The sequence below is a fragment of the Pezoporus flaviventris genome, unplaced genomic scaffold, assembly GCF_033815535.1.
Source record: "Pezoporus flaviventris isolate CSIRO_AGI_PZ_B2104156 unplaced genomic scaffold, CSIRO_AGI_Pfla_v1 ptg000055l, whole genome shotgun sequence".
Taxonomy (NCBI): domain Eukaryota; kingdom Metazoa; phylum Chordata; class Aves; order Psittaciformes; family Psittacidae; genus Pezoporus; species Pezoporus flaviventris.
Window position 1 is genome coordinate 7,385,282 of NW_026892603.1, and position 22,762 is coordinate 7,408,043.

The following is a 22,762-nucleotide window of genomic DNA, read 5'->3' on the forward strand; positions in this document are numbered from 1 at the left end:
CACACTGTGCCAGTGTGATGGCTTTTATTAACAACTTTTTGGACAATACCTCGTTGTTGTGTGATGTGGCCCATACAAAACCATTGACTTATGGGAAGTTTGGTAGAATCTTTCTATATACACTGTAGAGTCTCTCTCAATAAAAGGAACATGCAGTTGTCAAGACTTGAAGCCTTAACCCTAAAATGAACAGAAAGATGTTCCCACAGAAGGTTTCCAAATGCCCCAAGCGGCAAAAGACTTGAAAGATACTGATTGTCTCTGACTGACATTGAGTAACAGTATGTCTTAAGGCAAGATTAAACAGGGAAAATAAAACAGCATGACAAAAAAAGAGTTTTTTCCCTTACGCTTTAGTAGTTACAAAATATTCTTCTGGCTCTTTAATTGCAGCTTGCAAAGGCTCTATACTGAGTCATTTAGTTTCAGTAACAGCCCTGTCCTAGCCTTCTTATTGGCATTTACTCCTATGCCACCCACATTGAACTCCAAATCTGGATCCAAGGATTGCTGAGCTGTGAAGACTGTATTTGTATAATTCTGCCAGTAACCACCCATATAACCTCAGAAGAATCAAAGAGAACTAAAGATATGCTGAAACATTCAAAAGTCATATGAACACCTCCTACCGGGAGGTGATCACAAGTTTAAGGATATTTTATATGTGTCTTATTCCATTCTCTGGTTGGTCTTTCCAGGGTGGACAAGGATGGGAAGAGGTCAAAGATGAGTGTTTGTGTTTGGTCATTTAGCAAAACAGAAGTTTTATGTTCCATCCATCTCACTTCCAGATGGTGGTAAGTCAAATCTCAGCACTGTGCCACACTGCAGCACCAGAGGAAGGCAACTGAGTGTTGCCACAGGATGAAAAAGCATGTTTAAAAGGTGATGAGGAATAAAAACTGCTAAGAATAATTAACATGGCTATGCTGTTCACCCATTCCACAGTTGGCTCATTCACTATCTAGTAATCATCCCTTCCTCAGCAGCTGTGTCTTCTTTTTGCCTGCTTGCTAAAGAAAATTAAGAGACATATCCAGGGCCAACGAGAGGTCAAGGCAAGAGCAGAGCACCTCCCTCTCCTGGCTTCACCCCTCACCTGGGGAGTTCCCATGTCTAGTTTTGCCATGTCCCAGGGGAGTTCTGTATTTAGGCTCCACAGACAATACTCTAAGGCTGGAAACAAACTGTTCATCACTTGAAGTGTCTGAATTAAGTGCCCTAAGGACGGTATAGGTTTTGTGCTCCCGAGAAGCAGGTCCTTCCAGGGTGTCTCAAAGTGAGCACCCAAAGATGAATAAGGCCAGCTCGTTCCTGAAGTGTGTCCAGATGGAGACTGCAGCTCTGTGCATGCAAAGCTTTCTGGTTCATCTCTACACACCTTTGTGAAAAAGATACATCTTTATGCATCCATATATGCAAGCAGACCTCAGTATTGAAAACAGGAAAACAGAAAATTATGTGGAAGCCCTCTCCCAGCTCTGTTTACCTGGCAATAGCAGTGATCTGGCAAACCTGAGGACAAAATGTTCTTCTGTGTTTTTAACCAGGGTGCTTAACCCTCCCACCTTTATTTCCTCAAACTTTATGAATGTTTTTCAAGCATTTAGCTGCCTTTCTGCATTTCCTCATTCTCCCAACTCAGACAAACAAAATGGATCAGTGAGTTTCAGGTTGAAATAATTAATTTCTCTCCATTTTTTCTCCCTGGCTCCCATGCACAAGCATAAGGCTGCATTGCCTGGGATGCATCGGCTGTGTGGAAAATGTTTATTTTTAATAAAGATACATCAAAATCCCCTCTATCCACTGGAAATTATAAACACAGAAATATCTCCATGAGTTTTTGGTTTGTTAAAAACCCCCTGTGTTTACAATTACAATGTTTAGGTCCCAGTTTGACATCACACTGTCGCTTTAAACAACCCAGGCAATGCAATGCTTTTCGGAGGGTAAGTGAAGGTTACCACTGGCTGTCTTCTTGCTGCCTAAGAGATTCAACAGATTTTTTGGGGTCTGGATGAAAAAAAAAAAACAAAAACAACGCATCCTTTACTATCTGAACAAATATTTTTAATTAACAGTTCCTATGTAACCAAGTTCATAGGAAATGTACGTAGAAGTCAAAAGAGGGAAGAGAATACTAGGGGGACTCTGCAGAGTGTTTGATTATTACCCGAAATTACTGTGGAGTGCACCCATGGACATTTACACATGTCAGCATTAAAAGCAGAAGTTTCATATCAGCACTAAACAGGGACACAAGTGTCATGCTTATGGTTTTCAGGCTGCATCTCAGTTACTGCAGTGAGAAGCCACTAGTACACATGACCACTTGCAGAAGCTGTGGTGGCATGGTAATGTAGGACAGCAGCCCAGAAGTCTGTGTCTTAATTTATGTTTTATTCTTTATTAGGTGCCACTGTGTTTAACATGAAAGTTCACATCCCATAATAGCTCTGTTTAAAGAAGTTACATATATCGGAAAATATGGAAGACATTTTCTTGCTCTTGGTTTTTTTTTTCTCAATACAATATAGCCATTCAGAACCAAAACCCAGGATGTCATACCCAAACAAGCAGCTTTGCAGATACACACATTCCTGTTTTGTCCTGCACCCTGAATGCTGCCAGTCAGGAATCAAATGCCACTTCTGATGCTCTGAAATTATTTGTGGAGGGAAATCCAGCCCACAGTTATCCCACTGCTAGCATCCCTACATCCCCTCCAGGGGATGTGCAAATTCGATGTGCAGAAGGATACATCTGCTGTATGTTGTCTGGTAAGAACTTGCTGTAATATTTTGACTATCAGATCATTTTTATCACACATTTCTGTTTTACTGCTATGAGGAAGGGCATTTTTAGATCTATATAATGACATACTGAAGTAGTAATACCTTACCATATTTTTCTTTTCTGTGTTTTGGTTTTTTTTCCTTCTGTCTCCTCCCTCTTCCCCTCTCTGCTCTTCTTCCTTGCAAACAGCACTGTGAAAAGCCCTTTGTTGAGCAGTGGGGTTGTGACATTAGGGTCAAATCCCTACCCCTTCACTCACATTTCCTCTTTTCCTCTGTAAGGGATGAAATTAAGTGAGGGAGTAGCATGCTACTGTGTTTGTACAGAGCTTTGGACTACTTGCTTATGTTATACAAGATGCTGCTCCAGTTCGAGCACATTCTTGACTCCCGCTAAAACCAATGCATAACAGTACTCAAGTCTCCATAAATTAGGGTGATCACCTGTAATACAGAGCTTTACATCAGTGCATTGCTTCTATTTGCTGCTCTTGCTTCTGTACACAATATTCACCATTTTTGGTCAGCCTAGGTTTTCTTCTTGCCACCTAGAGGCCTGTACAACCCTGAACTATATCTAATCCATGCTGTATCTCCCAGCTCTGGATTGTTTCCATGAACTGGAGGCAAAGCCTTCCTTTCTGCACAGTATATTCCTCTCCTGGATGCTACAACATTTCCAGCCCAGTGGTGCTCCCCAAGTAAACTGGCACAGCCTACCAGTTTAGAAAGCAAGTATGATGATTTTCAGAGGTGCTGGTTCTGCTGAACTGCATCAACTTGTTGAGACAACAGAACTAAAAATTATAGGAGCAAAGTTGATGGGGATTTCAATACAAGGGATTTCAGAATGGTGCACTTTGAATGTAAGAAGTGTGAGCTGGTAGGAAATTTATTCTCTTTGCTATCATTAGCATTCACATTTCCAGAAACAGACATGTTTTGATTGCCTCCTTTATTTATTTTTAATAACACTATTTGCAAGAGAAATACCCTACTGCTGGAACACTGTGTGTTTGGGGTTGATTAAGTATAATTTTCTGCATTAGACTTATAGAGATTGCATCACGTTAAGAGAAAAATGCATTAATAGTAGTGCAGTGCAGAAATCAGGACTCTGTCAGTTGAGGCTATCATAAACCCCCACTTAAATGTATCTCTTTCTGAAGAGCAGAGGAGGTGCATTTTTGCATTTTGGAACTCACTTGTGGATTTCATTTGATTATACACAGTGTAAGTTGCTTTAACTCTGTTTTTTCTCTGACAGCCACTACTGAAGGCAACAATCAGAGGATTTGTCTCATGTTTTGATTTTCTGTTTATTTGTTTTTCAACTAACAATAAACAAGTGGTACATGAGTAAAATACCTTCTATTTTCTGGTTTGCGGTTCCTATTGTATTACTTGAGGTATCTGCAGATGTTCTTATTTATCATCCTGCTTCTCAAAAGGATGACATCTCCTTTCCTCCCAGAGTTGAATCTGTGCTGTTTTCTGCATATAATCCTCCTGCAAACACTCCTACAGCCATCTGCATTGGCCAGTAGATGTCATTGTGTTTCCACCGCAGGAGCACATCAAACATACTAATCTGGCTGCAAATGCATGTTCAGTCCTGCAAACAATGCTGTTGACTATTTAGGACTTTTTCTACCCTGCAGCAAAATATTTGTTAAAGATGCTAGCCAGAAAAGAGTGAAAATTAAGTTCCAAGCATTTGATAGCTGTGACTAACTAGCCAGAATACCCTTGGTCTCAGCTAATACAGTGCCAACAGTGTTATACATAGATTACTCAACAGGACACAAATCATTCTTAATAAACTATTACAAAAGATGCCAACAGAAGAGGACAGAAATAATGTCTCATGGATTAGCCAGCTTCTTTAAGTAACCAGCTTGCTTTGCTGTGAGGTAATCTGCTCTTCAGTACTCAAAGAGACAGGACTGACGATTTATACTCCTGAACTTTTTAGGCCTTTGGAGTGTAATGAAAGCTGTGGCTGTAGCCTGTTATTTTTCAGCTATTTTATCCTGGAGTATGTTAACAGCTTCCTAATTTGCATGATATAATAATATTTGTGATGTAATTAGAAAGTTCCATTTGAGGTCAAAATAGGGTAGCAATAGAGAAGCAAACACTTGGCACTAATCCCAGAGGTAGGGTTTGCCAGAAAGTCTGACATATTTTTTATCAGCAAAAACTCAAGAGACATCATTTTAAGTTTTATTTTTAACCATGGTTTCATAAACTTAATGAATGTAAACCGGCTTTAATATCTAAAAAGCTACATTCTTAGTTACAGCTCATTTCCCAAGCTAAAGAAGAAGCACAAGATGAACGGAGGGTGAAGTCAGCTTGCAACATCCACACTGGAAATGGCACACAGAGCCAAATTCCCCACTGGCAACAACCAGAGAGGCTCTGCTGGCTCTAAGAACACAGGAGACCCTTGACAGATTCAGCAGAGAGCTGAACTTTTGCAATGTGTTTTGAGTCCCAGGGGCCAGCCACAAAACTGAGTGAAGTCAATGGAAATCTTTTGCTTGCTGGCAATGGACTGTGGATGAAGCCATGAATCAGGTTTTCTGGAGGCTGGGTGCAGCACATCTGTCTTGGGATGAGGTAGCTGAAAGGCGTGGGCTTGGATTTAAAAGGATGAGCTCTATCTCGAGTCTGTGCTCAAACTTTACTAGCTCAGGAATAACCTAAGATGATTCTGTGATAAATGATGCTCTTCCCGTGCAATGCCTATGGGAGCTATGATGAGAGTCGCTCATTCTCTTGCTTGCTCACAGAAATGTTGAAACCTCTTTCTGGCTTTGGAGACTTTTGCACAGGGAAAAATCAGAGTGGTTTTCATTGGAAGGGACCTTTAAAGATTATCATGTTCAGCCCCCCTTCCATGGGCAGAGACACCTTCCACTAGACCAGGTTGCTCAAAGCACTGTCCAGCCTGGTCTTGAACACTTCCAGTGATACGGCATTCACAGCTCTAGATGGGAACTGTGGCTATTTCCAAGTTTGGATATGAGGTGTATGCTGTACATACAGCAACCCTATAACTGCAAATACAGGAACCATCTACAGAGCAGAACTTGTCATTATATTCCAATGTCATCCCTTATAAAAAAGTAATTTCATGACAAAACAGTTCATCACTATTCATGGTCCAGCTGCAGGTGACATACCCATTTCCAACACACCACTCCACACTCATGTTATACATCCTGCTGCTGTTCACTCTTCAAAGCATGCAGGAAACTGCCCTACTCAAATGAGACTGGGCTCAGGCTGCTGAGATCCCATTGCTATGCCTCTAGACTTTCACATTTACCTGACATTTCTCATTGGAATAAGATAATTGAGACTTGCTCCCAGGTAACTTTTTTGATCCACATCAGCTGAGCCATAAATATAAAATAAGAAACATGCATCACTGTCTCAAAAAGCTGTATTCCCAGTTGACTGCTTTCCCATCTGATTCCTCTCAGTCCTGCTTCCTGTCCCACACAGCCTGGGCTTGCTGGCACATTTAGGTGACTAAAAGCACCTCAGGAACTTCTCTACTTTCAGGTGCATGCTATTTCCAGGCAACCTACCACATTATTACAGTATGACACTGTTAAACATACACCAAATGTAAAGGAGAAGAAAATAGAGCCCTGTTTTTCTATCTGCCTGAGGACATCCACACACAGGTGGAGACAATGGCATGTATGCTGGTGGGATGGATGTGGGAGCTGACTGTAATCTGGACTCCAGCAAGTCTCCTTTGTCTCATTTTTCCCTCTCAGACAGGGAAGGTAATGGTATTCATTATCTCATTTCACCTGAGGAAAAATGTTATCAGGGTTGGTAAGGCACTTACATACTGCAGAGACTAGAAAATTCCCACTCCTGCAAAAGATCATGAAGAAATGACTGACTCTACTTGTTGTACCAAATGCAGTAGCTAAGGGAGAGGATCACTAATTTAAAAATTACAGTGAAAGTACTGACCTGTCTCACTTCCTAAGCATGCCTTGGATAACCGCGCCAACAAAACTGTGCCAATTAAAACCAAAAAAAATAAAAAGGTGGTTGATGATGTAGTTAGAACCTGCGTTAGAGCACACTTCCAGGAGGGAAATGAATGAAGACTTTCTCAATATCATGCATTTGGATAAATCCAAGGTTTGCTGCATTTATAGATGCCACTACCTTAATATTCCTTATTTTTTCATGTTACTGTGCGTGAGCTTGCATCTCTTTCCTTGCTTAGAACAGATCCAAGCATGGGAACAGTCAGGTGCAGTGGAAGTTTTGCAGCAGCCCTCAAGGAACCACACCTTTACCTGTACTGTGAATTACAGAATCTTAGAATAGTAGCATGGAAGGGACCTTAAAGCTCATCCAGTTCTAACCCCCTTTCTATGGGCAGGGACACATTCCCCTAGACCAGGGTGCTCAAAGCCCTGACCAACCTGGCCAAAATATCAAACTTTGCAACAGCTGAAAATTTAAGCAAGAAAACCTGCTCATGTTCATGCATAATGATTACTCTTCAGCAGGGTTATTTTGCAGTCAGGTTAATAACCTATTTGTTCTAACTGTTCTTAGTATAGTATCATCACAAAACTCTCTTGGTGTGCTCACTGTGGAAAGTCAGTTGAGATGCTATAATGATGTCGAAATGAAATGCTGTCAGCGCAAATCCATAAAATGACATAACGGTGTCAGAAATGAAAGGGAATCATATCAGAGTGTGTTCCAGCACCACTCAAAAATTTGTGAAAGGGTGCCACAATTTGGGGACAATGTTTGTTATGACAGAATCGCTCAAACAGCTTAAAAGGAAAACTTGCCAGCCACATCACTTTTTAATCCAATAGATTTATCAAGAAGTTGTGCTAATTTCCTCTATAAATGTCTCTATGAGCAGAACGTGCTTTGTGTTGCAGAAAGTGGGTTTTAAGTAGTTGCAACTGCAGGTTTCTTTTCTAAAACAGAATAGGAAGGTTCATTGTATTGTTTGTTTAAATAAACAGTCATTTCTCTTTTGAGAGACAGGAAAACAAAGCACTTCTCATCCAGTTATCCTCCTTAAGGAAGCCCACATCCCCATGTCTGTAGTACCTCCTAAAGAAGGGACTCTCTAGGCATCACAGGTAGGACAAATCCCTGCACCTATTTTTCCTACTTTGTAATGCTTGCAAGTATCTAGAAGTTCTCACACCCTTGGAAGGAGGATCTGTGTTTTGCTGCTGTTCACCTCCCTACCCTGTAATATCAGGCTCAGCCACAAAACTTAAGAAGAAGGGGTGGGGAGCTGCATTCCAAGGTTCCCTATGTTCAGCAACTGGCTGGGCATCAGTCTGCCCATGGGAGATGGTGAGTGGTTGCCTTTGCTTTGCTTGCTGTGTTTTCACTCTTTCCTTCACCTACTAAACTGCCTTAATCTCAATCCAGGAGTTTTCTTGCTTTTGCTTTTCCTGTTTCTCCCACTGTCCCATTGGGGCTCAAGGGGAAGGCTGGCCAGCTGAGTGAAACACAGACCTCCCAAGCTTCAGGAATATTTTGCATTTACTTGATTAAGTCTGTGACACAGGCTTTGCCAAGCTATTTCATAACAAAATCTACTTCTAAATATTTCTTATTTTGACATATTAGTTTTAAATTTTATGCATTTAAAAATTAAAGTACTTGAATTTTAAGTCCTCATTAAAGCCAAATGCTGCGGGAGACATAGCAAAGGGTGAAATATCATGCTGCAAGAGCAAGCAGCCAGCCTCATCTGCAGCACACAGATATAAAACTTCAACTATCCCCACCCCATTCAGCAACTAAGCTAAAGCACATCACAGTAAACTGAGAATTTGTGAAGCCTTGGCACTTGACCTGACCCGGCTTCTGGGGAAGCCCATGGTAAACCTCCTCCAGCACCAGTGGGAGCAGCCGGACTCCAAAACAGTTGATTTGCTGGTGGTAATGAATTTGCCATGACCTTTACTATAGTGTCTGAGCCTCAACTAACTTTGTTATTAAAAAGGAGTGGTGTTACTAATGTTTGGAGGGCTCTGACTTCAGCTTCATCTGGCAATATACTACACTTGTCCCTGTGTTAGAATACCCATCCATAGTGATAGGAGTGGCAGCAGTGCCAGGGAATGCTCTGGTTACCTACCAGTTTGAGGAGTCAAACATTAAACTCATGGCATACGCACACACACACAGAGCAAAAACATCTTTATCTTCTGGTTCTTGGTGGACCTCCTGGACTACATGCGGTTACAGGGCTAAATATTCAGATAGTATTATGGATAGTTTGGCAAATTCTCTTGAAAGTCAAATTAATACAACTTGCAGTGCTTATATTAGCATCTACTTGTATCCTAAATACTAGAGTTTGATAGTATTCTCGGTAGAAGCAGTAGATCAGGTATGAAGGCACGCATCTGCCTCACAGTGTCTCTCCTAGGAGAAAAACATACATCTTTCTCCACCTCAACAATGGAGGCTGAGGGTGCTGGCCTAGACTGGAGGCAAGCTGCAAAGATCACGTTAGTGGAGCTTACAGACCAGATTCTGTCTGATGTTCTTGGGTGGAATCTTCAAACAAGACAAAAGAGGTTGCCTAACATTTCATCTGATGAGAAGAATTCTTCTAAGTGCCTATCTGCTGCAAGGGCTTACATTACATTTGCCAGTGCTTGATTTAAGAAACAAAGTCGGTTCTGATTACTTCTTTTCAGCCAAAGTTGTCTCTTAACAAAAACTGTAAATTAGGTTACTCAGAAATATTCCATTACTTGATTTGAGAGGTTTTTATCTTCAACTGCCCATACTGAAAACAAAAAGATAAAAAAAGACAAAATAGTATAGAAGTCCAAAGCCCACACTGATGTTTTACAGCACTTTTGGTTTTTGCAATCATGATTGCAAAATTTCTTTCATTTCCTTTGTATAGGACTAAAGACCTTAAAGAAATACTTGAAGCTGAAGTAAAATATTTCATTTCAGGTCAAGAAAAATATATGTTTTACATGACCTGAAAAATTTATCAGAATTTCTGATTTCCACAACATTCAGAATAATTATTGAGTGATCACTCAAAATAAGTTTTTAAAAGATTCATCAGACTTTTCACTGAAATAAAATCCTACATAAAATGCCTGGACTTTTTGAAAAGGGGTTACTTCATGTCAGCAATGGCTGAAAATTGGAAGGCAAGATTGTTCATTTCAAGGGAAAGGTATTTTTCTGCAATGATTGTCCAGCTTATTTTTGCCGTAGAAATGATATCAAGAAAAATTTCAATTTCATTTCTAAATAGATATTCAAGCACATTAAAACTCCTCAGGAAATCTCTGAAGGTGCTGCTGATTTCAACTAAATAACATTCTTCAGATATTTGCAGTTTTGACAAAATATTTCTATCCGGCTACGAATCATAGCTCATTAGGCTTTCATTTGTGTAAAACATGCTCCCCAAAGTACTAAAGAAAGTAGAAAATCATGTTTCACATTGCGGTAAAATAAGGGTATGTTTTAAAGCCTTTCAATTAAAATTTTGATATCTTCAATGAAGGTTGAATATTCTTTTTCTCCCTATAAAAACAGGATTTTCACTCAAAAGAACATTCCAAGATCTTCTGTAGATTCATACATTTAAAAAGTAGGTCTATTACTATGTCAAATGTCTCTCACTGGAAAAAGCTATTGACTTTTCCATTCTATTGCTTTAATTTTCCACTACTCTTGTGCATTGGAATACTCCAGGTGGGTGCTGCGTGTGCTTCTGATTATGCTGTGTTACACAGCAGGGAAACCTCTTATCTCAGACTGGTTGCCTGGTTGAGAAAAAAAACACATTTAAGGTAGTAAACACAGCTGTGGAAGAAGTATTTTCTATTTCCTTGGTGTTTGTTTTAATGTACTAAAATAACATAATTATGGAAGTTTGCAAAAATGCCAAAATGTAAAAAACACAGTAATAATTTGGTCATGTGTTTCTATTATAGTCTGTATGTCTTCAGATATAGCTTTAAACAGTCCAAGAAAACCTTCAGAAATGTCTTTTCTGCTTTATGCTCTGGTTTGCCCTGATAAATAAAATACAGAATTTCAGGGAAAAGGAATTTAAAAGTAATCTCGTGGTTACGCTGGTATTAAGAAGTGTTCAAATCTTGTTCTTGCCATTTTTCATGCCAGCTTGAAACTCTTGGCTTGAAGATTTGTGTTTCTATTGTTTTCTTTTTGACTCTGTGCAAACACTTTCAAGATAGGAAATTTGCAGATCTGTGAAAAGGAAAGGAAAAAAAAAACTAAAAAAGAATAGAGGTTTTGTAAATCTAACCACCACAACTTCATTTGAAGAAAATGAAATCTGAACTCTGAAAGAAGACAATGCCTTTTATTTTTATTTTTTTCCAGCTTGCAAAGAAATAGAGTAATGCAACCCCTTTTATTTCCTATTTAAATGAGGCTGAAGCATTTTCATCTGTGGCATGTAAATTCTGCTTTGCAAAGAGTAAATTCGGCGGACACATATTGTAAATACTTGCCGAGAGCACCAGGCTTACATTGATTGGGCAAATAGCGCTATATTGTTACAATTATAAAAACAAAATGTGCAGAAACATGTGATTGTCACTTTTTTATCACTCTATTAGTTTCTGAGTCCTAGTGGGAAAAGGTTAAATGTGAAGCCCTCAATAAGGAGCTCTGCAGCTGCTCTCCATCACCTATTATTTCACCAAAAGAACCACATTTTGATAGAGATCCTCAATCCAAACTCTGCCCACACACACCCGAAGCCATCTCCCCTGAAATCCTATGTAAAGTAACACTGATGATGTCCTGGCCTCTTCGGTCTGTGGAAGATTTCATCTTCCATATCACAACATGCAAGCCAACAAAGGGCTGCAAAAAGTTGTTTTGACCGTGTCTGGAAAGACTTGCACTGGCACCAACACATCTTTGGATCACATTGTACCATCCTTCCACTCCATCCACAACAATTATTTCGTTGCCCAGAATTGTTGTAATATGACTGCCTCCCTTCATAATGTCTGCATTTTATCTAGCTGCTTTTCCAAAGACAGAGAGGATAATTGTCATCTCTTGTACAACACAGCAAAAGGGCCAAGGACAGGCTTTGGGCTCTCTCTGCCCTCCAGTCTACCCGTACCTTCTCCAGAGTGTAGGTATGTTGAGGCAAAGAGCAACAGCAATCATGACAAGGATTTCTGATCTGCCCAAATTCAGTAACAAGCGCCAGAGGAAGAAAAGTTTTTATTTCCAATGCAACACAGCAGAGTCCTCCAGCAAAGTAAGGAGAGCAGGTGAGAGGGTCTGAAGTAGGGGTATCAAAATGGGTAAGCTAAGGCAGAAGCTACAGCTCTGTGGTTCAGGTATTGAACCTGGAGAGGGAGCACGAGCACACAAAACATCCCCCTACTGAATTCAGTGGGGACCCTTTCTATTTATTTTAGCAGGATCTGGATCATGCTGGTGGTTTGTAGCAGGTGGGTTCTCCATGGAGATCAGAGAAAAGGAAGAGGGAGCCATGCACACCGCATTGAAAGAGCTCTAGGGTTAACTGCTGGTCCTTCAAGTGATGAAAAGTCCCAAATCTAAACCCAGGCATCATCATGCACCCATTATTTCTAATCAAGAAGGATTCTGAAACCAGGGTGTTGGCATATTAACCATGAGGACTTTATTTGGCAGCATGTGAAAGAAAAAAAAGGGGTATTTTTTATGAAACTGACAAAAGATTACTGAAAATATGCAGATCTGAAGGCTAGAAGGGACCATAGCAATCATTTGCTCTGATTTCCTGCACAGCACAAGCCATGCAACCTCATTTGGTCATGTTTGCATCATTCTTTTATCCTCTACTGGATCCAAGGATCTCACTTGGAAAGGGAGGCATCTTCATGAAAAAGTACAAGTCAAGTCACGCAGAAGATGCCAGAGCCCTTTGGTTGGTTGGTTTGATTGATTTTTCCAAAGGTTAATTTACCCTCTTTGAAAGAAGAAAAAACTAAAACAAAATAAAAATTAAAATTAAAAAAAAAAACTTATTTTGAATCCAAATGTATTTTCAACTAAATACCTTTCATGATTTTTTTTTTTCCTTCTGTAGGTATTCACCCAGGTGGCATGGTGCTTTACCTCAGAATACATGCCTGCCTCAAAGTGTCTTAAGAAAATCACCTTATTTCTCATTCCCAAACCAAGGCATTTTCCTAATAATAAAATCACTACCGGGCTCGCAGAAGCAAAAATGATACAGCCCCAAGGGCTATTTTTCAGTCACTGCCTAGAGAACATTGTGATGAAGAAATCTGAGCTGAAGAAGAAAATAACCTCCATTTTTCTAATAAATTAAGATCTTCACAGGAATGTAAAATGAATCTTAAAGCAGAGCATCTTGATGCTTCTTGCAGCAGGGCCTCTTTCAAGGACAAAGATGTAATTCAAACATAGAGACCAGAAAAAGAAGAAAAGTGTTTTCGTCTACACTTATGAATATGACGGTGACCTTACAGAGCCCCTTGAAGAGGCAGCACTGACAACGCAGCCAGTAACATCCAGCTTCCCTGCAGAGCTGCTCACAGCTGCATGCTGGATTGTGAAAGATGAAGGAGCAGAAGGTTCCCCTGTGCTGCACAGGAAAATTTTAGGAGACAAAGTCTGGGTTATGGCAGCATACGTTTTCATGAAGGACATAAAAGCTAAGGCAGAAGATGAAATGTAATAATACAGCCCTGGAATTGCAATCACGGGGAAAGTCTAGCATATATTTGTTTAAATAATAATGATAATAAGGCCAAGCTGTAACTGAGGAACTGAACATGAAGTGGGTTTTATGACAGATGCAAGTTATTAAGTCACTTATAGATACTATCTACTGCTCGCAAGCACATGTGCTGTCAGTGAGTACATACTGGTCATAGGTGAGGCCAGAGAGACCATGTAACATAAGCAATAAGGACAGAACCATATGACAAGAGATGCGCCTTTGCTATTTTGATCTTTAACCTGCAAGGTGTCCTGGCCCCTTGCTCAATGTCACTTCTCATATTCACTGCTCCAGCAGCCTAATTGCTGTGGTTTATTTCTGCATCAATTTGTATGGTTTAATGCTGACTGATTCGAGCTGATTGCACTGGCATGCCAACCTCGCACTAAACTTAGCATTAGCTAAACAGAAGTTTCCAAGAGTTTCTTCTAAGGCTGCCATCATCTGCAAATCCTTCAAGGTCTAAGTTATAGAAGTTTGGCTGACCTCTGTAGGATAACAGCCTATTAGATCATCATTAAAAGAGCAAAAGGGGAATTGTAAGCTTAATGCCTGAGGTTTGTAGGGAAAAAGCCGCATGCAGTGCTGCACGCCAGCCCCCATGGGCTGGCTTCCCTGAGCCCCTCCACCAGCACCACTGCCCTGCCCTGCCCTGCCCTGGTCCACTCTGCTGAAAACACACCAAAGGGCCTGAAGAGCTACGCCTCAAATTCTTTGACCGGTCATCTTTTAACAGGGATGTCAGAGATCTGGGAAAGCATTCCTGCGTCATTGGGATGCAAAGGGATTTATCTCACATCTGAAGTCCTGCAGAGAGGCAGTGACCCTGCCCCTATCTGAGCTGCTGAGAAGTGAGTTACAGCTGAAGGAGATGTGACAGGCGGGAGAGAATAAGCAGAGTGAATGGCTGTACTGGAGATGAATCAGCCCTCTTCCTTGAGGAGCAACTGCCTTTGGCTACTTGGAGCTAAAAGCTACAGTAATAAATTTTAAGGCCTGAAAAGATCATTACAGTCATCTAGCCCAGCTGCACACTCACCCAGGACTCTGGATTTCCTGAAGTCATTCCCTCCTGCCCCTCCTGCCGACACAGGGACACAGCTGAGGTCCCTGCCTCCTCTGCTCTCAGTCGGAGGCTCTTCCCAGTGTGCCAGTGCCACCACCAATCTGACCGCCATGCCAGACTTCTGCAGGGCCTCCCCATGGCACCATAGCCAGGCAACTAGCGTGTTTCTGGCCAAGAGAGCTTTTATATCCAGCTCCCGGGTGGTGCTGGCTCATGCTCTGCATCAGAGCAGCACATCCAGCAGCAGTTTTGCCCATGCGGCTCCAGGTCCATGCTCAAATGTCTGCTATAGAAACCTCAGGCAACAGCCGACCCGAACTGCAGATCTGAAGATGGCTTCATCTGGTTTGTGAGTTGTACTTCTTAGAAACCATTGGGCCTCACATCACAGTACCTATGCTCCTGGGATAGCAACACCCAGCTACCTGGGGAACAGGCGGGTAGAACAACTCAGTTGGGAGAAGTTGGATTTTCTGCTGATGTTTCTCTGCTGGCCTCCATGACCTTAGAAAAAGGCCAGTGTTACACTGTGATGGAAACATGTGGGCCAGAAATGGGAAACAAGAGACTCGAATGGGCTTTTCTTGAAAAATCCTGCCCAGCCCAGCGAAGACTTCCTTCTTTATAAAGATGGGTCACCTCCATGCCAAGCCCTTGAACTGAAGAACAACACAAGTTCTCCATATGCCCCATGAGCTCGTGTGGACAGAGTTCCAAAAAGAAAAGGAATGAGTGAGTGTTTCCCATTCTGGAGGGGCAGGCCAAAGAAAGGCCAGGCAATGGGAAGGTTGTGGTGTATCACGAAACAGCAAATCACCCCCTCGGTGACCTTGGCAGGCACACCCCAAGAAAGGAAGGAAGGGGGGCTGCAGTCTTGTGTCTCCAGGAATATCTCAACATCATCTTGTCCTGCACACTTGGCTTTGTTTGCTACAGGGAGCCCCAGCTCCTCCCTTCAGTCAGGTCAGTGCAATTTGGGAGAAACAGGCGCAAGTGTAAGTTTCTCCTGTCAGCTCCTTGGCAAGTCGAAGAGACAGCCACAATTTGCCCTAAAAAGAAAATTCTAATTCTTAACATTGTACGTCATGGTTTCTGTGAGCAGTGCAATTTACAGGCCGACAAGCGAGGCCGGTGGAGCCCAGGCTGCGGCCAACCCCAGCACTGAGTCCATCAGCCATGGAAATGCTGAAGTGACAGGTCCACTTCGTTAACCAGAGGCACAGTGTTTCCTGGGCACCCACAAGCAAGGGAAGAGAAAATGCTGTTCCAGGGGTGGGAGAGAACCGGAGCCTAGGGAACACTTCGGGATGGAGGGCAAAAACAGCGCCTGCCCCAGTGCCAGAGACCAGACAGGCTTCGATCCCAAGGTCACATGAGCATGTTTCCATCAACACCAATGGTGACCTTAACGAGAACACAAAACCTGCTTTTCCTTTGGAGGGACATAAGCTCTCCAAAGCAGCACATGTCATGCCTAGGTGGAGAAATGCCCATTTTCCTCTCTCTGTACCCAGAGCTGGAGGCTCTGCAGAGAGCTGCTGAAATCTGAACAAAAAGTCCTCGGCTCCTTCCCTGAGTTTGTTGTGGGGTTTATTTCTCCCCCCCTGCTCCCAAGTGTTTTCTTCTAAATCCCTTCCTGCGTTTTCCCCTTTTATCACTGCCCTGTGAACATCCATCTGGGTAGCTCGCCAGCCCTCCCCACTGGGTAGCTCACCAGCTTTTGCCCATACTAAACATGACAAGATTTTTACTTTGAAGCAGATGTAATGTTTGGTTTTGCCCAGCCTTAGGTGAGAATACAAGGAGTTCCAGTCCCCTTGCCTCCTCATTCTGAAAACACTCCCCTAGGTAAGTAAACAACTCCTAAGCTTAAGAGGATGCACTGGGGTGCCAGGAAAGCCCTCAGCTGTTGAAACTGTTTGGAAATCACCGTTTTCTGATGCTGTAAAACAAGAGTTAATGCATGTTTCCACTGTGGAGGGCTGTTTGCGTTTGGATTTTGTTGGGGTTTGTTTTGTTTTGTTTTTTTTTAAGAAGGAAAAAAATTCCTTTCATTCTTTGCCAGCAATTTCCATGGAAATAAAGTTTCCAGCAAAAACTCTGTGCCCAAACGAGAATATTTTATCCAGAAAGTGAAAGATTTTTCTCTGAACAATTGCGAGATTTCATCCAAAACTCTTGAGCGGCTTCAATCCGAAATGTTTCGCTTGTTGGCTGGAGACAAAGCACCGCCGAGCGAGTCCCCCGGTCTCCAGGCAGGCCTGGCGCGGGGCTCTCGGCCCGCGGGGATGCTCCCGCGCCAGGGCCGGGCCAGGGCGAGGCGGGGCGGGCACCGGCCGGGGCGCAGGGCCCCGTCCCGCCGTGGGGCTGGGATGGGGGGCAGCAGCTCCCCGGCGCGGGTGGGAACAATCGCCGCGTTGTCCGGCCGCGGCCGCCGGCGCGGCGGCTCCCGCGCCCCGGTCCCCGTGCCCTGCGGGGACAACGCTGGCGGGGCCGCCCTGCTCCGCGCTCGCCGCCGCCGCTCAGTCTGGCCCCGGCGGCGGGAGGCGGGAGGAGCGGGGGGGTGCGGGTGGCGTGCAGGTAGCGCGGCGGCCCCGCGCAGCCACACCGTGGCGCTCTTGTCACGGGCATCGCCGTCGCGATGCCTCCGACGTGTCCGCGCCCGCGGCGGACCCGCACCCTTCGCGGAGGGACCGGCAGGGACCGCGACCTTCAACCCTCCCGACAGCATCGCGGATGAGCTGGGTCTGGGCCCGAGAGGGCCGGGGGTGGACGCGGGGGCCTCGCGCAGCCGCTGCGGCGGCGCGGCGGGCATGTGCCGGTAAACAATGACCATATTGTGAAATAGAAAACAGACTCCGGCTCCCTCAGAAAGGCTCGCTCCCCACCGGATGTGTTAAATAAAAACCGCTGGGGGAAAAAAAACAGCAGAAAGTCAAGAAAATCGGGTTTGGGCCGGGAAGGACGGGGGCGGGAAACCTGCGAGCGGGCGGGTTTGTGTGCCCGCCTCACGGTAGCCCTCGCACGGACTGCCGCGGCTGCGGTGCCCTCAGAGAACCTAGCTCGGGGGGGAGGGGGGGGACGGGGACGGGCGGTCCTGCCCGATGGATTTCTGCCTTTTTTTAATGTTTTTCTTTTAATATCGAAACTTTTGGGGGTTTCCCCTGTCTTGCCACTAAATAAAGCAAGAGCAAACTTTCCCTGATGCAGGATCCAGAACCCTCGGTGAGCTGCAAATCCCAGCCCTGAGGAGGTAGTCTGGGCCGGGACCCGCTCCCATCCGATCGCCCGGTTCCCCTCCTGCCTGCTCCCTTCAAACGGCACCTTCCTGCCCGGACGTGTTGAAGTGCAGCGCCCTGGAATTTATGATACAAATAGGCTTCCCCCCACCATCCCCCTCTCCCCCTCTCCATCCTTTTAAAGTATCTACCGTCCCCTCCAACTGGATGCAAATTGGGAGCTTTAATAAACTTGCTTTCTTCCCCCTCCCAGCCGTAAATATATATATGGAATATATGAACGTATAGGAACCCTCTCCGGTTTCTCTCTTTAGAGAAAAAAAAAAAATAAAGGGTAGGGGGGAGATATTTCCAATGGATTTAAGTAAGTGATTCATCTAATGAAATGCTTAGGGATTTGTTTAATATGATTTTATATGAGCTGTGGACATTTCCAAAGCAAACAATAAGTTCAAGTACAACATGCATGGTTGTGTTACAAGTGTTACCCAGCTGGCTGGGAGATCTTCGGTGAGCAAACAGGCTAAATCTGGAGAGTAAACAACTTCAGAAAAATCTACAACTCCAGGTCACTGAAAACAGCTTTTTGTTTTCCCTCGTGTCTAGTAAAATCTGATCCTTTTTTCTCTCTCTCTTTTTTCCTGCCACGCGTCTGTAAAATCACCGGGGACGGGCATCGGCATCACCAGCCCGCGGCTCGCCCCGGCCCGGCCGCGGAGCCCATCGCGTGGGACCTCGGTGCATAGACGTGTGTGGAAGACCGGTTGCTGGTGAAGAAAGATGCTGAGGGGAGGGGGGGGAAAGAGGGAACAACACCAGCCTCTTCGGGGGGTCTGTCACCCGGAAACCGGGCTCCGACTGGTCCTGCCCACGCGGGAGCATGGTTTGGACTCCTCTCAGAGGGGCATTAGACCCTGGGCCGGAGCGTGAGCATGACCACGGTGCTGTGAGAGCGGCCATGCGTGGGGACAAGCGGCTAGCGGCGTGCCCTGGGGCTTCGTGCTGCAGCCAGGCCGGTGAGGACCCCCAGGCCTCAGTAGCTTCCCGGCACCCCTGTGGCAGAGCGTCTCCAGGTAGTGCTGGGGTCCTGGACGCAGGAAATGATGTAACTAAAATTCACAATTCTGGGGAGTTCATACGATGCACGTTAACGCGGAGGTCCCGGACGGCGTCCACCCCGGGAGAGGGAGAACGACCCGGGTGAAACGACCCCGGTTAGACTGCTATGGTTACTGCCACCAGACCAGAAACCGCGCTGGGAGGCAGAAGCGCCCAGTGCGTAGTTCCCAAGCCCTCAGCGTAGCCAAGAGGGACCGGACGGCTGCCGCCTCCGGGGCGCTGCGGGCTGGAGGTGAGGAGTGGCTGTGGCGGCCGAGCCCCCTCCCCGGCTGGGGTTGAGGGAGCCGGAAACCTCCCTATCGCGACGCTCCGGCTCGGAGATTGCTGTTGGTATTCACTTTAAAAGAGCCTGAATGGGACTTCTTTTTTTTTTTTTTTTTTACTTCCCCCCACTTTTTTTTTTTTTTAAAGCCAAAGCTTTGTTGTGCTAAACTAGTTGGACGAGTTAGGGTGTCGCTGCTCCCGATTGCTCTGGCCAATGGAACCCGATCCACCCTGCTGTGCGTAAGAGCGCAATTAAGGATTTAACCAAGCCTATGCTGCGCCCCAGCCAGCAGTCTGCCGGAGACAGACACAGCGCCGCAGCCTCCTCCCCCAGACATGTCTGCTTAGACCCGAGCAGCCCCACAGCCAGCTCCAGCCAGCCGCCGGCTCCGAGCTATGACAGGAGTATTTGACAGAAGGGTCCCCAACATCAGGTCCGGCGACTTTCAGGCTCCTTTCCAGACGGCCGCAGCCATGCACCACCCGTCCCAGGAATCTCCCACTTTACCCGAGTCCTCGGCTACGGATTCCGACTACTACAGCCCTGCTGGGGGAGCCCCGCACGGCTACTGCTCGCCTACCTCGGCTTCCTACGGCAAAGCGCTCAACCCCTACCAGTATCAGTACCACGGTATGAACGGATCTGCCGGGAACTATCCTGCCAAAGCCTACGCCGACTACAGCTACGCCAGCCCCTACCATCAGTACAGCGGGGCTTACAACCGTGTACAGAGCTCCGCCAGCCAGCCAGGTGAGAGCGGGGGGCAGGGGCGGCAGACCCCGAGGCGAGGGGGGAACATAAGGGACCGGGACAGCGACCCCCGCACATCCCTGCCCAGTGTGGAGGCGGCTTGCCCTGAGACATCGAGAGAAGTTAAAAAATAGTAATTAAAAGAAAGAAAGGAAAACAAATAAGGGAAAAAATCGAAGGGGGGGGGGGATAAAAAGGAAAATTACAGGGAAAAAAAAAAAGGTGAAAGCTGTTCGAGTTTTCCTGCCCAGCCCGCAGGATCTACAACGCAAATCCTGGGACAGTACTTTAGGGAAGCAAGCGTCCGTCAGCTGCCCCCCGCCCCCGAGCTCCCCCAGCTGCCTCCCTCCTGCTTCCCCCCGCAGGAAGAGCGGAGAAAATAGCTAAGCCTTGTTGCATGTCTCAAACTCGGGTTCGCGATGGCAAAGAAAGTTTCCTTCCCTCTGTGCTGGAGGGGAGAAGAAGGAGGCTGGGAGGGGGAGCCCGGGCGTGATGAGGCTGCGGAGCCGGGGGGGGTTGTCCCAGAAAGCACCGAGGTTTTAGCGTTTTCCATTTACTTTTTGTAAGTTGTTGAGGAGGAGGAAATGTGGGGACAGGAAAGAAAATCCTAAACCCAGCCGTAGCCAAGCCAGGCGGCCGGGGCTTGGCTGGGACGGTGCCGCAGCGGCGGCACCTGGGGACAAGCCGGCAGCGCTGCGGACGGCTCGGTTGTGAGGGGGAATATGCCGGTGCCCCGGCTGGGTCTCGGCTCCTCTCCGGGCTGGCCTCTGCCCAGCGGGGCACCGGTCATCCCCCTAATCCCCGCGGCTGCCGCGCATGCCCCGCGCCCCCGTCCGCGCCCGCGCAGCGATGCGCTGCGCACCAGTTGGGATGCCCGTGGCGGCCGGGGTGGGCAAGGCCCTTCCCGGAGGGGGCGCGGCCCCCCGCGCTGCATGGCGCGGAGCCGGCGGAGGGTGCGTGGGACCGCGTCCCAGCAGCGGGAGCCCCGGGGAGAGCCGCGGGGACCAGTCGGGCAGGCGCCTCTCCCCGGCCCGGCCCGCGGGAGGGATGCCGGCGGCGCAGGCTGCGCGGGGAGGAGCGGCGCGGAGCGGAGCCGTGTCCCGCGCCTTAACGTCTGCGTCTGTGTCTCTCTCCCGCCCTTGCGCCCGTGCAGAGAAGGAGGTGGCGGAGCCCGAGGTCAGGATGGTGAACGGCAAACCAAAGAAAGTGCGCAAACCCCGGACTATTTATTCCAGCTTTCAGCTGGCGGCGTTGCAGAGGAGGTTTCAGAAGACCCAGTACCTCGCCCTGCCCGAGCGGGCCGAGCTGGCCGCCTCTCTGGGACTCACGCAGACACAGGTACCGCGCTTGTCTTGGTTCAGCTCGGCTCGGGCCGGCGGGGCGCAGAGCCCTGGGCCTCCGCGGCGGGGAGGGATGGTCGGGATCGTGCCCCACGGAGGGGCCGGTAGGGCGGCGGGGGAGAGGGTCCTTCGCAGTCGCAGAGCGCCGTATTGCCAGGCGGGCATTAATGGTGTCGGTTTCCCTCCCCCCCTCCCTCTTTCCTCCCCTCTTCTCCCGCCCCCCTCCCAGGTGAAAATTTGGTTTCAGAATAAAAGATCCAAGATCAAGAAGATCATGAAGAACGGGGAGATGCCTCCAGAGCACAGCCCCAGCTCCAGCGACCCCATGGCCTGCAACTCTCCACAGTCACCTGCGGTTTGGGAACCTCAGGGCTCGTCCCGCTCCCTCAGCCACCATGCCCACGCACATGCTCACCCTCCAAACTCCAACCCGTCCCCTGCATCCAGCTACCTGGAGAGCTCCGCTTCCTGGTACCCCGCTGCCAACTCCATCAACTCCCACCTCCAACCCCACGGCTCCCTACAGCACCCGTTAGCGCTGGCCTCTGGGACAATCTATTAGAGTCTGCCCCCTATTATTTTATTTTTTATTTTTTTGTTTTGTTTTGTTCCTTGGACTCCCGTGTTTTACTGTTAAGGAATAATAACGAAAGGAATGCATATGGGGAATTTTTAAAAGGGAAAAGAAACAAACAAAAAGATTAAAACGTGTAAAGCTTGTGCATGTAACTTATTGCATTTCAAAGGAAACCCTTTTTTTATACAATACGGACATTTTTTGGCTCAGCTGTGGACACTATCAATGGTGCCTTGAAATCTATGACCTCAACTTTTCCAGAGACTTTTTTTCAATGTTATTTTAACCCTGTAAATAATTGTAGATAGAGGAATTAAACTGTATATTCTGAATAAAATAAAATTATTTCGACCACGAGAAACGTTTCCAAATTACCCCTTTTTCTATCGATAAGAGGGAAAATAATGTTAAGAATTATCATAATGCCAATTTGCTTGCGGAGAGCGAGGGAGGAAAGAGGGATTTTGATGGGCCTGATCCTGGGAACCCCTGTTCAGTCACCGGGCCAGGTCGGGCCGTGCCAGCGCAGCCCGAGTATATCGGCAGGATCTGTTCCTTGTAGGTATCTCCCCAGGGGCGAGCCGATGTCCGGCGATGCTCTCTCCCCGCTGGAAAAGGGGCTTTTGCCGGATCACTTACACCTTCTTGCACAATGATTTAAGCTGAAGCCATAGCTGCCCATCCTGACGGTAGAAATTAAATATCTCGTCTTAAGCCGCCCTGAATCCTTTCCTGAGAGCAATTAGCGTCGAGAGCTGCACACTCCACAGCCCATCAGTCGCCCGTGTGCGCTCAGCTAATTACACAAATTACGTT

At 46.3% G+C, this 22,762-nt stretch overlaps 1 protein-coding gene across 1 annotated transcript; it reads left to right on the forward strand.

The window, feature by feature from the left end:
* Window positions 1-19,476: 19,476 nt before the first annotated feature.
* On the forward strand, window positions 19,477-22,307 carry DLX5 (distal-less homeobox 5). Its single transcript, XM_061469299.1, has 3 exons — window positions 19,477-20,029; window positions 21,183-21,367; window positions 21,599-22,307. Exons 1-3 carry the CDS (start codon window positions 19,675-19,677, stop codon window positions 21,929-21,931), a joined length of 873 nt encoding a protein of 290 aa, XP_061325283.1. The 5' UTR covers window positions 19,477-19,674; the 3' UTR covers window positions 21,932-22,307.
* Window positions 22,308-22,762: the final 455 nt, after the last annotated feature.